Below are 12,805 nucleotides of genomic sequence, written 5' to 3' on the forward strand. Positions count from 1 at the left end.
GTCCCTGGCGGACACAAAATACTCCACAAACACACCATCCCCCAGTATAGAAAAAGGATGAAGCATGGTGGTAGCAGCATCATGCTGTAGGAGGCCCTGGAAGACTCGTCAAGGTAAAATGAACGCAGTAAAATATAACAAAATTCTTTAAGATAATTTGATTCAGTCTGCAAGAAAACTATGACTTGGGAGAAGATTTATGTTCTAGCAAAGCAATGACCTGAAACATACAGTGGAATCTACACAGATATGGTTTAAAGACAAGAAGGTGAATGTTCTGGAGTGGAAATGGGACGAAAAATGTTTCTTCGCAGAGTCGAACTTAAGGAAGGATTTAAGTTTACTGTGGTCAAAATGGTTCAATGGTAGCACAAAAAAAAACAAAACGGAAAGGCCAGATGGACACTCAGTTATTACAAAATGATAATTTCACAAAGGCCGTAAGCTTTAATTTGAGGATGCATCCGAATTGGAGGAAAGGAAGAGACCAAATCATCAACAAACTGTTGCAGAGAGGAATGCCTGAAGTCTGGAATCCTTAAACATCACCCAAGAATGGGTTGTCTCCTTTGTCTTCAACTGTTTGTGGGCTTTTCTGCCTTCAGTATTTGTTCTCAAGTGAAATGCAGACTAGATCAGGCTGTCTATCTGAACTGTGAAGCACCGCCCATTCGTCTTTGCTTCATTTGGCTGAATCTGATGAGACGGTGTATATCGCCACACACTTAAGAACTCATCCAGCTGCTCCTGTCACATCGTCACTAAGCACCCAGTGCCACTGGTGACATTGAGGATGTATGCTTCAGATGATGAGCCGTTCCAAGCCATCTGTCCCTCTGTATGTGGAGTTTCTCGATATGATGAAGTAAATGTTAATAGCTTGGTGTACATAAAGAGAGAAAAAAGAAGTAGTGCAAACTCTAAACTCACTGCATCCATGGCAATATTCATTCCACATTTAATGTCAAGGACAAAATAAAAAATTATATCAGGCAACGTCATAATGTCTTCTTAGTAATTACCATTATATGAGTCAAAATTATGAGATAAGGTCAAGAATGATTGAGCAAAAACGCAAACTGTTTGTGACCATATGAAACAACTTAATTATGACAGTTTCAATGAGCTGCCAGGATTACCAAAATCCTGAATTATGTCAAGTTAATAAAGAATGATCAACTCTAGATGTAGCAGACTTTGTTTTCATCGCCATGGACCTGATCACATGGACCTTTCTTCTTCCAAATGTGCCTAATGAAATGACAGTCTAAACAGTGCGTAACAGTGTAATGAGTTCATGAAAACAGAAATGAAGTGATCCACGAGGTTGCAAGGTATTGTCACTGCTGATGAGGACTGGATTTAAAAAGAAAAGACTTTCCATCTCAAAACGATCTCGATTTGAAAGATCCGATCCGTTTCATGAAATTCGTGTATCGATTCCTGCATCCTCTCGTTAGAAATCTTGCAACGAGATCAGCCCTAATGTTAGGGAGATGCAAAACACGACGACTCTGAGAGCACCGTCAGGCCTGAAAGCTGACTGGATTTAAAAAGTATGACAACAGAGAGGAGCTGGGCAAAAGCAAAGACTCGTAAAAGATGTGAAACTAGAGGCAGAACCAAGATCTACTGACCATCGATTCAGGAAATTAGTCGCAATACCCAGCCCTATCGTTGTCCCCATGGAGATGAGGAAGGTGTGTGTGCGTGTCTCCGTTCCGTTCACCACCCGTGCGTGAAGAAAGTCAAAAATCCCATCAACACACGAGGCAGTTCCACCTCACCCTAAAAATTAAACTCGGTCCAAAGTTTGTGCAGGCGACTCATCAAACCCCCTGCTGATCCAGAACCTGGATGTTGGCTTTCTTCTTATTGCCTTTGTCTCCTGGTAGTTTGAAGTTTTGCTCCGTGATCTCAATGTCGGCATCGTCGCCATCAGAGCCCGACTCCTCCTCGGAGTTTGTCCCCTCGTCGTCTTCGGAGTCGCTCTCCGAGCCGCTGAGCTCCACCAGAGCTACGTCCTGAAGGGAGAAACCACATGGCGCGATCAAACCTCACGCTAAATGAAGAAAACCGCCAAAGGAGTGTTCACTAATGTTTAAATGTACATTAGAGTAGCTGTCTGGATGCTTATAGGCGTAGCTGTACTGAGTAAAGCAAAGCAAACACTGACTGACTCTTACCATCTCTATAACCCTCTCCTCCTCCTCCACGCTCTCTATGTCGAAGTGTCCAGCAGGAGCCTCTTCCATCTGCCGCTTCAGCTTCTCGTTGGCCTCGGCCATCTGGGGCAGGAAGCTCTGGAGCCGCTCCAGCACTGAGGCGACAATCGAAGCAATCGAAAGCGTTATCAGTCTCTCAAATATAAAATAAGCATTAAAATCAGACTGGCCGCAAGATACGCCGCAGTAAAGACCTACCGCTGCTTCTGGGAACTCTCTCCGTCTGCAGGGATCGGCCGGCCGTTGGCTTGAGGAGGAGCTTCTCGCCGAGACCTGGCAGCACAGGAAACAAGATCAACACAAACCCAATGGGACTGTCACCAAAGCAACGTTAAAATATAAAACACATTCTATTTTTTGTTTACTACATAATTTCATATGTGTTTCTTTATAGTCTTCATGTATTCAGTGCTAATCCAGAATGTAGAAAAATAATAAAAATAAAGGAAACACATTGAATGAGAAGGTGTGTCCGGCCTTTTAAATGGTGCTGTAGGCTCAACCACTATTTTTTTTCTCACTTTATTTGGAGACAGCGACTTAACATGTATTTATTTCATAGAAAAACTTTGAGTGAACTTTTAACACATAATTTTACAGGGCAATATCGTGAATTAATTATAGTAACACAAACGTTATAACTATATATGTTTAAAATAAATAAATAAAATAATAAATAAATAAAGGAATACATTAAAAACGCTTTCTAACCTGCCAAACAGATATCAAATATATTAAAAATGAGTCGATACAAATACTGTGCTCCTTGTAAAAAATATATAGAATCAGCCGGGGTAGTAGTCACATTTCCTGAATAACTACTAGACCAACTTAAAGGGTCTCTAGTCAGTTAACTTTTTACTGTATCGTGGTTAAATGCGCGATTTCTTCCCTTTAAACTCTCCCAAAGCAACCCAGTAAAGAAAACAATCAAACCTCCTCCGTTGCCACACGACAGCAAAGCCTGTGAACTCGTTTTCTTGGCGTTTAATTCCATTTTAGAGAGGACGCAATTTTGTTTCCATCGACATGTGTTGTTAACGCTTCGACCAACATCCGGGTTAAAGGTCAAATATTCAACCTTTGGTTTATACAGCGCCCTCTACTGTTTGGAAAGAACACACTAGTTTAGATGATGTAAAAGAAGTAAAAAATTAAAATAAAAAAAACGAGAAGAAAGGCTAAAAACAAGCATTCTTTTAACTACCCCGCTGACAGAATTTGTCAGGACATCTAAGAAACAATTAGCTTTTAAACCAAACTACTCCAGCGATGCGTGCTCTACGCGTGCGCACTACAATCTCAATTTATGTGTGGCACTTTTTGTTTCGACCACAGACGTTATCGGTACAGCAAGAGGTCTCCCTCAAACTTTTTTTTATTTTTTTTTTTACCACAAATACCCAGGGTCGACCACAAACTACACAATTCACAGACAATTTTTCAAACGCACCCAATTTATTGACAGTCCTTCAAGATGTGAGTTTATGTTGGTCTGCTTATATCTAAATGCTTGCTTATCATTTATTCCACATGTTGCTATTATACATTCACATTGACGCACGTCCTTGTATTGAATCGAGATAACCAGTGACAACCGTTCCAACTGAGTCGCTCATCTTCCTGCGTAGACGATCTTCGGTGGCACTTTTTTGCTCTGACGCTGCTCTTTGGCTGGCTGCTAGCTGACAGGGAAGAGGGCTCCGCATCTCGGCTGCTGGGTGAAATTTCTCCAAACTGGAAAGGTAATTTAAGAGCAACAAGAAACAGATAACGCGGGTGACTCGTACAGACAGTTTGCTGTTTTTTAAAAATGTATTTAATGGCTAACTTTGGCTCCCGTGCTGCCGCGGGTTGGGAGCCGACGTGCTTCCGACTGTTTTGATACCTACACAGCCAGCTAACAGCGCCGTGTTAGTTAGCCACCGTAAACAAATAACAACAACTAGCTCGTTTTATTTTGTTAAGCAAATGTGTCAGTAAATCGTTTGTTGTGCGAAGGCTTGAAAGGGAAATGCTACCTTAAAATAGAAATGTTACAGTGACACAGATGGGTAATACGGAGGCCCGAACAACGATGAAGTGGAAATAAGAAGCTGGAGACTGCAGCTGTGGTCCGTCAGAACTTTTTATTTTTTTATTAAAACGACATTAGTTGTCCCTCTTTTAGCAAAGAGGGTCAACAAAGCGTTTTAGCTTTCAGAATAATAATTGATATTTGTAGCTATAATAGCTATTTTGTGCTTTCCTCCCCGCGCTCTCTGGTTATTTAAATTAACAGCTGCTTTTGAATATGTAGCTCGTATTAGCCCAAAAAAGCTACAAAAAATCAGAAACGGAAGTGGGTTTCGATTGTGGTTTACTATGCTTTGCAATCAAATAGTACAGCAGCTTTTAATAGTGATCATCTCCAATGTTGTGTATACCTTCGGTTCATGTGATTCATGATGTAAAGTTGCATGCATTCTCTCCAAACTGCTCTGTCATTTCTTAAAAACATCTGCTCAGTATTTAGCCTGGGTCCAGTTAAAAAGACTTCCTCTTTAAAAATTCCTCCAGGCTGTGTTTTCCTCTACGCTCTGCTACTTTCTCTTCTTTCTTCTTCTTCTCCACCTGTGTGTTTGCCTTAGACTGATGAGCACCTGAGGCCATTCCTCAACATGGATTTCACACATGAGCCTGTGTAATACACCTGACTGTGTGTTGTTTGGACACTGCCCCCACCCAGACCGGATGACGGGAGATGAGACGCTGCCGACCGAGACCGCACCATGAGCATCCAGGGCTTGGGTGGAGCAATAGGGGAGTCTCTTGGCTCTAGCCTGACGGTGCGCATGAGTGGAGCAGGTGGCGCGTGGAGTGCTCTTTCCCTGAAACCTGTTTCCACCGGGCGGCTCGCCTCTATGTTCCAGACCATGGTCCCGACAGGCTACACCAAACTACAGGAGGAGAGGCTGGCCATGGTGGACATCGGCGCGAAGCCTGAGGCCGGCGCGCTCCAGAACGGCTACAGGCAGGAGTCGACTCACGTCGAAGGGAGGCGGGTCACGGACCGGGCCTCTCGGTCCTCGGTGACTTTATCGGACAGCGGAGACTGCGGCTACTCTGAGACTCAGCCCATGCTGGCCGAGAGGAGGCTCTCCGGGGAGGAGGCACATGAGGGGGAGGAAGAGGACGAGGAGGAGGAAGAACTGAGGTGTGACGTGCAGAACATGCCCAAGGAGTCGCCGCTCGCTATGGCGTTGCAGATTTTGCTGCCTTTCCTGCTCGCTGGGTTTGGAACGGTGTCAGCTGGAATGGTGCTGGATATTGTGCAGGTAAGCTGAGCTACAATACGACTGTTGTTTACCGGTGAGCATTGTTGAGCACACAAGGGTGGGACAGGGTGGGATTTAACAATTTATTACATCATAGGGTTAGGGTTAGTGTTAGGGTTAACTGTGTGCTTATTGTTCAGTTACACTATTAGCATAATGTCACAACATGGTATCATGACTATAACAAAATCTGCAAGTGCAAACACACAAGCAGCTCGATTATTACTATTAGTCTGTAAAGTGACCAGTTTATCCAGATTATTTATCACCACCTTATATGGACGTAAAAGCACCATAATACCATTGAAGAAGACTGTTGTTTGATTTTGTGACAAACCCCTCAACGCACTGTAAACAACCCACAATGTAGCACTCCCTATAGAAGATCATGTTACACTGATACTGTCTCCAATCAACAGCAGTGTAACTGGATAGTTGTACATGACACATATGACAAAACACAATTGATCAGTCTTAATCTCCAGAAATACCTGCTGGGAGTTCTGCATTTGTTTCTCACTATACCACCGGTGGCTACCATCTTTATTTGCCCGGCTGCCAAGTTATGCACCACAATCAAGAGAGAACCTCAGTGGTCAGCACGCTCTCTACAGTGCTAGAAAGTGGTGAGGATGGCAGGGGGTAGGAAAGAGCACATGCTTTTGGAAGTTATCGAAGAGTTTAATAATTCTTTATTGCTCAGAGTTGTGTGTACAGATGTGTCGGAGGAATCGGTCATGAACTGTGTTGATGTTAAGGTTACTGTTCATCTTTGTTTGACTACCTTGAGTGTATGGTGCCAGTCTGTTTGACTTTACCAATATGAACAGTCTTATACAGACTTATACACCAAGCTCTGAATATACATCATATATGTATAGTTGTTGGCAAAAGGTGTAGCCTATATAAAACTATAGCTTATAGAGCCTACTGTTTTTACCACTCCACCCTTCCCTGCCAGAGCCCCTGCCCAGTCTCCAATTTCATATCCGGCAACTAACAAATGAATTAAGAATTTGTTTAAACTTACTGTGTTTCAGTTTCTTACTGCAGCTATTCCACAAGTTCACAAATTCCCTTGACTGAAGTACAAATACTGTTTTACATCAGCCTGCATTAATTGCATAGTGACTTAACTACATCTTCCCTTAACTGCATCTGGATGCTTTTAGGTAAATTTTTTTATTTTTTTTAATCCTTGACTCTTTACTGACTCACTACCAGAATCCTTGATAAGAACGACTGACAGAAGTCTGTGGTTGCTGCCGTGTGCTGTTCCCACTTACAGAGCTGCATTATGCAAATGACGATTTTGCCTTATCTGAATGACTGCGTGGCATTTGAATGTCAAACGAGTCTGAGTGTTATTGGAGAAAATAGGAAAATAACCCTAACATGTCCACGTGTTGGTTGTCCGTAGCACTGGGAGGCGTTCCAGTACATCACAGAGATCTTCATCCTGGTACCTGCACTGCTCGGCCTGAAGGGAAACCTGGAGATGACTCTGGCCTCGCGGCTGTCCACAGCGGTGAGACACACACACACGCGCACACCTCTCCCCTTTTTAGATGCAGTATGAGTGGTACCCTGTTGTTTTTATGTGCCACATGAAGTATAATCCAATTATTTCTAGGGGCTTTATAATTATGGACGAGTTTTCCCATTTCACTTGATATTGCTTCTCCTGAATTCTTGAATTCTTATGAGTCGACTGCTCCATATGCATGCTCAATATACATAATGTATATTCCTCTCACTGTTTTCAGCCATGCATCCTGTGTGGGTGGATCTGCCTTGTCTTCGTAATGCTTTTTTACCAACTGCTAACACGATTTTATACAAATACGTATCTTCTCTTGACGTTTCCAGTCATATTACCAATTTACAGCGTTTGACATGACTTGGTGTATCACATCCCACACTTTTTAACAATAACTTCTCCCAGAGCTGTACAATAACAGGGCAGAGGCAAAGGATATGTGAAAGTAGCTGCAGGTTGCCAGTTTTTATCTGGTTGTATCCCGTCATCCCCCAGACATGTCCTTTAGCTACTGTACAAGGTACACTAGATACGCAACGTCATCGCGTGTTTGTTTGTGTGAAGTTGCATCATTTTTTGTGGTCATGCGTCATCTGGCCTGTTGCTGTCTATCGCTATGTGTTATTATTCGTCCTGTCTAACCTGTAATTGCAGTTCTAACCTCTTATATTACATGTCGGGTAAGGTGGAAGCGAAAACACAACAGGCTTATATTCTCAAGTGGAGTTCTGCCCTTGCTGGTCACTGCAGCCGCCTCCACTCTCTCTTCCACTGTCTTCTGGAATAATTACTTTGGAGTGTCAAGTAGGAATTATTTTGGGCATCTGAATGGGTTTTGATATAAGAGCCTTTAGGGAATTAGTAGAGGAATTTGCTGATGTGGCAGACTGAGGGGTGATTTTCTGCAGAGAGAGATGGAACAGAGGCTGCAACCAGGATGGCAGAATAGTCAGATGGTAAATGCATTGCTCCACATTGCCAAGAAAAACATAGATAATAAAAAGGAAGAGGGAACCGGTTTGCCTGTTGGCGATCATGTGCTCAAACCGTATCATACCTTCCACAAACCTGTCCTGTTTGAGTTCCATATGAAAGAGGTATTTATATGCGCTTTCTCAGTGGTTCCACATCTCGGTGTTGACCTCCACTTCCCAAAATGTTGCTAAGCAGAAGAAGCTGAAGCAGTGACAGAGCAGAATTCTTTCTTTGTTTGGTTTTCTGGCTCTTCCTGCTGGCATCCGGCTCCCCCCATACACCCTCCGCATACACAGCCCTGTGTCAACACGGACAGAGGAGCTCAGCATGAACTGATTCTCCGCAGCGGTGTCCCAAATAACAATTTGTCTTCATGTTACTGTTATTCTCCTCAGCCGTGATATAGACAGAAATTCAGTGAGGAGAGGCCTGCAATTGCAAGAAAAGTGTCTGGACTTCTTCAGTATACATAACAGATATCACACATATACAGTCACTGAACCAATGAAATGTTTTTTTCTGGTGTATTAGCCTGCAGTGTAACTTAAAGATGAGGGACTTCAAATTTATAATAGAATTCCAGCTTTAAAAACAGGAGGAGTGGAGTTTGAATGATTTAGGTGGATTATGGACCATTCAGTTGAGTTGCATGAAGGGAAATGAATGATTCAGTGTCCCTGTTTTAATTTTTCCTCTTGCAAATCCCCCAGCTTTATGGGAGCCCTGTACTAAAGGCTCATTTAGGGTGCTGCGGGACATAGATGCCGTAACCTACGCACGTCGCCTACGTTGGTGCGAGCCATTTATACTTATGCGCTCCTCAGTCTGGCTCACTCTGTAAAAAGGCCACCCATGCTAGTCGGTGCTGTGTCTTTTTTGTCAGTCGGATTAAGTTTTGTTTGTACTTCCTGCTTCACTTTCAACAATAGTGACTGAAAGTTCTGAGTCAGACAAATGTTTGTATCGCCGAACCTCCTCAGTTAACCGTTCCTCAATGTGTTCCATCTTCCAACACTCAATTCAGAAATTGCAGAGATGGAGAAGCAGCTGGAAATACTAAAGCAGAAACACGCTACGACCAAGGGGACCAATCACAGCTCTTGCGGTCTGCGTCGTAACTACATTTCTGGGGAGGCGCACGTCAGGCTACGTTGTTACGGTCTGCATGTGGTCTGCGTATGCCCTGCGCTGTCGCCGTAGCTATGGCGTCAAGTTGACGCAGTAGTCTAAACCGCCTATAACTATGTGAACTACCTCTTTTAAGTTGGTAGTCTTTTTATCCACTTATTTCTGCTTTTCTGCAATTACATTAATATATTCAAAGACCTATACACTTTCCAAGTCATAAAAGGGCTCTAGTTGTTGTATAGATGGCCATAGAAGTCTAAAAAACATGTTTTTTCTCTTTCTGTCAACTCAGGTGAATGTGGGCAAGATGGATTCTCCCATAGAGAAGTGGAATCTAATCATAGGCAACCTGGCACTGAAGCAGGTAAACACAACTGTTCTTACATATAGAATGACTCAGTACTAGATATATTTTTTTATTAGTTTCTTTTTTCTTACATTCTAATGTAAGTAATCACCTTTATGTTGAATATTATGAATATTAATGTCATAGTTACCATGTATGTGGCATGGTTTCTAATACTCATTATACACAATACTGTGGTCGTAGTCATTTGAACCATGCATGTCTTTTCTGTTGATCTCTGACTGAGTACACTCCCTGCTAATCATCTGCCCACACACTGATAAACACCCGCAATATTGTAGTGTCACGATGATAACTTTGTAACGTCCGTCATCGGAAAACGTACCTTGACACTCACTCGCGACGTAATGCTTGTTTCGGGTAAATGATAAAAGAACACGGCTGTAAACCCCTCTCCCTCCTCCTTGCTCCAGGTTCAGGCCACTGTGGTGGGTTTTCTGGCGGCCGTGGCAGCTGTGGTTCTCGGCTGGATCCCAGAGGGGAAGTTTCAGATGAGCCACGCTGTGTTGCTCTGCTCCAGCAGCGTGGCCACGGCCTTCATAGCCTCCCTGCTCCAGGGTAAACACACGCGCACAAACACAGCCTGACTGAGTCCCACAGTCTAAAATAAACTGTTAATGCCTGGGTCACTTTTGTCCTCTAGCCAGCTGTTTTCACTGATTAAAAAAAAAAAAAAGGAGGATTACAAAACTAATCTCTATGATGTCTGAAAGTTACCTCTAACGTAATGAACATTAATAAAGTGCTCCATTGTCTTTGTGTCATATTCAGGTATCATCATGGTTGGGGTAATTGTGGGTTCTAAGAAGACAGGCATCAACCCGGACAACGTAGCCACACCCATTGCAGCCAGTTTTGGTGACCTCATAACCTTGGCGATCCTGGCCTGGATAAGTCAGGGCCTCTACAAGTGCCTGGGTATGTGAATCACTACTACCTTCACAGACCTCACTGATGCTGCTGATTCAAAATGTAGAACTCTACTTGTGTCAGTGCAAGACACGCCACCAAAACAAGACCTGCAGACGCTCAGCGACAGCTCAACACTGGCCAACACCCAACTGTTGGCTGTTGGCTTAGTGTGTCACTGCCATTAGTCAAACATTAAAACTAAATTATTTGTTATTGTTAGTGTTCAAAACTCTGACTGTTTGAACTGGGACTTCTCTAAATACGTCCAGCCTTCTCACCTACCATTAGCATTAGTATTACTGCAGCTGTCTGTTCTTTCAGCTGCAGAACAGTATCATCTTGAAGAAGACGATTCACGTAGTTGTTGACTATAATCCAGTTATCTGTTGGGGTTTAGCTTGAGAACATTAGCAGTAGCATTTCTTTAGCAAATACACAAATCAGGCATAACATTATGACCACCTTCCTAATATTGTGTAGGTCTCCCTTGTGCCTCCAAAACAGTTGGGACTCATCAGAGAATGGACATGGGCCTTCTGAGGGTGTCCTGTGGTGTCTGGTAACAGAATGTTGTTAGTGGGGGCCTTTGGGTCCTATGGGTTGAGGGGAGGGGTCTCTGTGGATCATCACACAGATACTTGATCAGTTTGGGATCTAGTGAATTTGGAGGCCAGGTCAACACCTTGTGCTGTTCTTCATGTTTTTTTGAGTTGTTCCGAAAGCGTTTCTGTGTGTGTGTCTGTGTCAGGCTGCATCCTGCTGGGGATGGCTGCTGCCATCAAGGAGTGTCATTGCTATGGGGTGGGGGTGTCTGGTCTGGTCTAGGTAGGTGGGTGGGTGCTACATGTCTAAGTACCATCCACATGAATGCCAGGTCCAAATGTTTGCAGATCATTGGATTGTCACAAGATGTCTGTGGTTTTAATGTTGTGGCTGAAAAAAAGAAAACAAATATTGCCAAACAAGGGATTTACGAGTTGGAAAATGTGCAGAGCTCACATCACCTGTCACACGTGAAAATTTGTCAATGCTAAGACTGACACGTTGAGACTGTGATTTTAGGAAATACTCAACCTGGCATCACTTGTTTTTTATTGCGAAGAAGTGAGTTAGGACATTATTGATTAACAATTCAGGTCTGGACTTTGTCCAAAACATTACAAAATGACTCCTTCTTGTCTCATTTCTGAGCTCTATAAAGTACAGCATCAGCTGCACTAAATCCCTTACTTGGTTTTGTTGCAAGTTCATGTAGCACTGACGATGCAAGATGATAGTTGAGACTGTCCAGTCAGCAACCTGTCAGCCCTTAGGACGTCATGTTACATCAGCTGTCTCGTCAGTCAGACGTCAGTGTGAACATCAGTTGTGCCAGAAGTGATAGACGGCGGCGTATTTTTCTTTTTCTTGGCTAGGATCAAGTGAATTGTATAATTTCCTGTTAATTTCACATGGAAATCTTGAAATTATATATAGTTCAGTCCAAGTTTTCAGTTTTAACAAGCTTTTGTTTGACGTAACAAAAAACCCACTGAGAATCATAAATCTTTATAATAGAGTTAACTTGGTTGACATTCTCTCTGTTGTGGTTTTCAGCCCATTTCTTTGCTTCTTGTGATCTTGTGCAGTGAGGCACTTCCTTCATTCCGCCAGTGGGGGTCCCTCTTGCCCCACTCTGTAGCTGCACCTTCCTCCAGTTGCAGAACAGAGCATCTCTTTTTCTCACACCACACATTCCACATGTTTAATACATGTCACACCCAGACCTGTTCTGCACCACCTCGTATTGCTTAATAGAGTGCACACTGGCCGCTGTGTCCTTTGGAAAGTGTCTCAGAGTCACTAACAGTGTCAGGTCTAATTGGATGACATAGACGTCCAGCACTATGAAAGGAACAGTTTAGTGCTGGGAGCTAAATTTAATAAGCACACTTCAGATTTCATATTTCCGTAGCAGGTCAGTGCAGTCTGTCTGACTGTCTGACTCTGTTCTTCTCGAGCTCGGCCACAAAGACACATTCTCGCTTAATAGAAACTAATTGCAAGTTTACTCTCAACAAAACTAAATTTAAATCAAACGATTATGCGAGCACAGAAAAAGTGAGCGTCTCTAATGCTTCTAATCTTAAGGGGGAATCCAGCTGGGTAGAGACGCCAGTGAGACAGAGTAGCTGCTAGAACCAAGTAGAGTCCAGTGGAGTTTATTTATGGAGTGCTTTTAACAAACAGGATTGTTACCAAAGGCAGGGATAATGAGTGCATGAGATGGAGTTCAAACACAGAAGAAATGGGGCCAGAGTTTTCGGAGCTTGCACAGTGTGTGCATTTGTGTGGATGGGGC

General features: G+C 43.1%; 2 protein-coding genes across 4 annotated transcripts in view; one reads left to right on the forward strand and one right to left on the reverse strand.

Annotated features, from left to right (window-relative positions):
* Positions 1-6: 6 nt before the first annotated feature.
* Positions 7-3,282, reverse strand: nopchap1 (NOP protein chaperone 1). Its single transcript, XM_084573919.1, has 4 exons — positions 3,162-3,282; positions 2,424-2,498; positions 2,187-2,320; positions 7-2,024 (listed from the first exon to the last, which is right to left on the reverse strand). The coding sequence occupies exons 1-4, from the start codon at positions 3,220-3,222 to the stop codon at positions 1,830-1,832; spliced, it is 465 nt and encodes a 154-aa protein (XP_084430045.1). The 5' UTR covers positions 3,223-3,282; the 3' UTR covers positions 7-1,829.
* Positions 3,283-3,599: 317 nt separating this feature from the next.
* Positions 3,600-12,805, forward strand: part of slc41a2b (solute carrier family 41 member 2b) — a 34,864-nt gene continuing 25,658 nt past the window's right edge. The window contains exons 1-6 of one of the 3 annotated variants that reach the window (XM_084573263.1): positions 3,600-3,704; positions 4,954-5,542; positions 6,963-7,070; positions 9,478-9,549; positions 9,966-10,110; positions 10,324-10,470. In XM_084573263.1, the coding sequence (XP_084429389.1) occupies positions 4,997-5,542; positions 6,963-7,070; positions 9,478-9,549; positions 9,966-10,110; positions 10,324-10,470 (1,018 nt within the window). In that variant the 5' untranslated portion in view covers positions 3,600-3,704; positions 4,954-4,996. Of the gene's footprint in view, positions 3,705-3,743; positions 3,971-4,855; positions 5,543-6,962; positions 7,071-9,477; positions 9,550-9,965; positions 10,111-10,323; positions 10,471-12,805 lie in introns of those variants that run through there. The other 2 variants (XM_084573261.1, XM_084573262.1) reach the window with 2 other exon arrangements.

The sequence above is a fragment of the Chelon labrosus genome (assembly GCF_963514085.1).
Source record: "Chelon labrosus genome assembly, chromosome: 23".
NCBI lineage: Eukaryota > Metazoa > Chordata > Actinopteri > Mugiliformes > Mugilidae > Chelon > Chelon labrosus.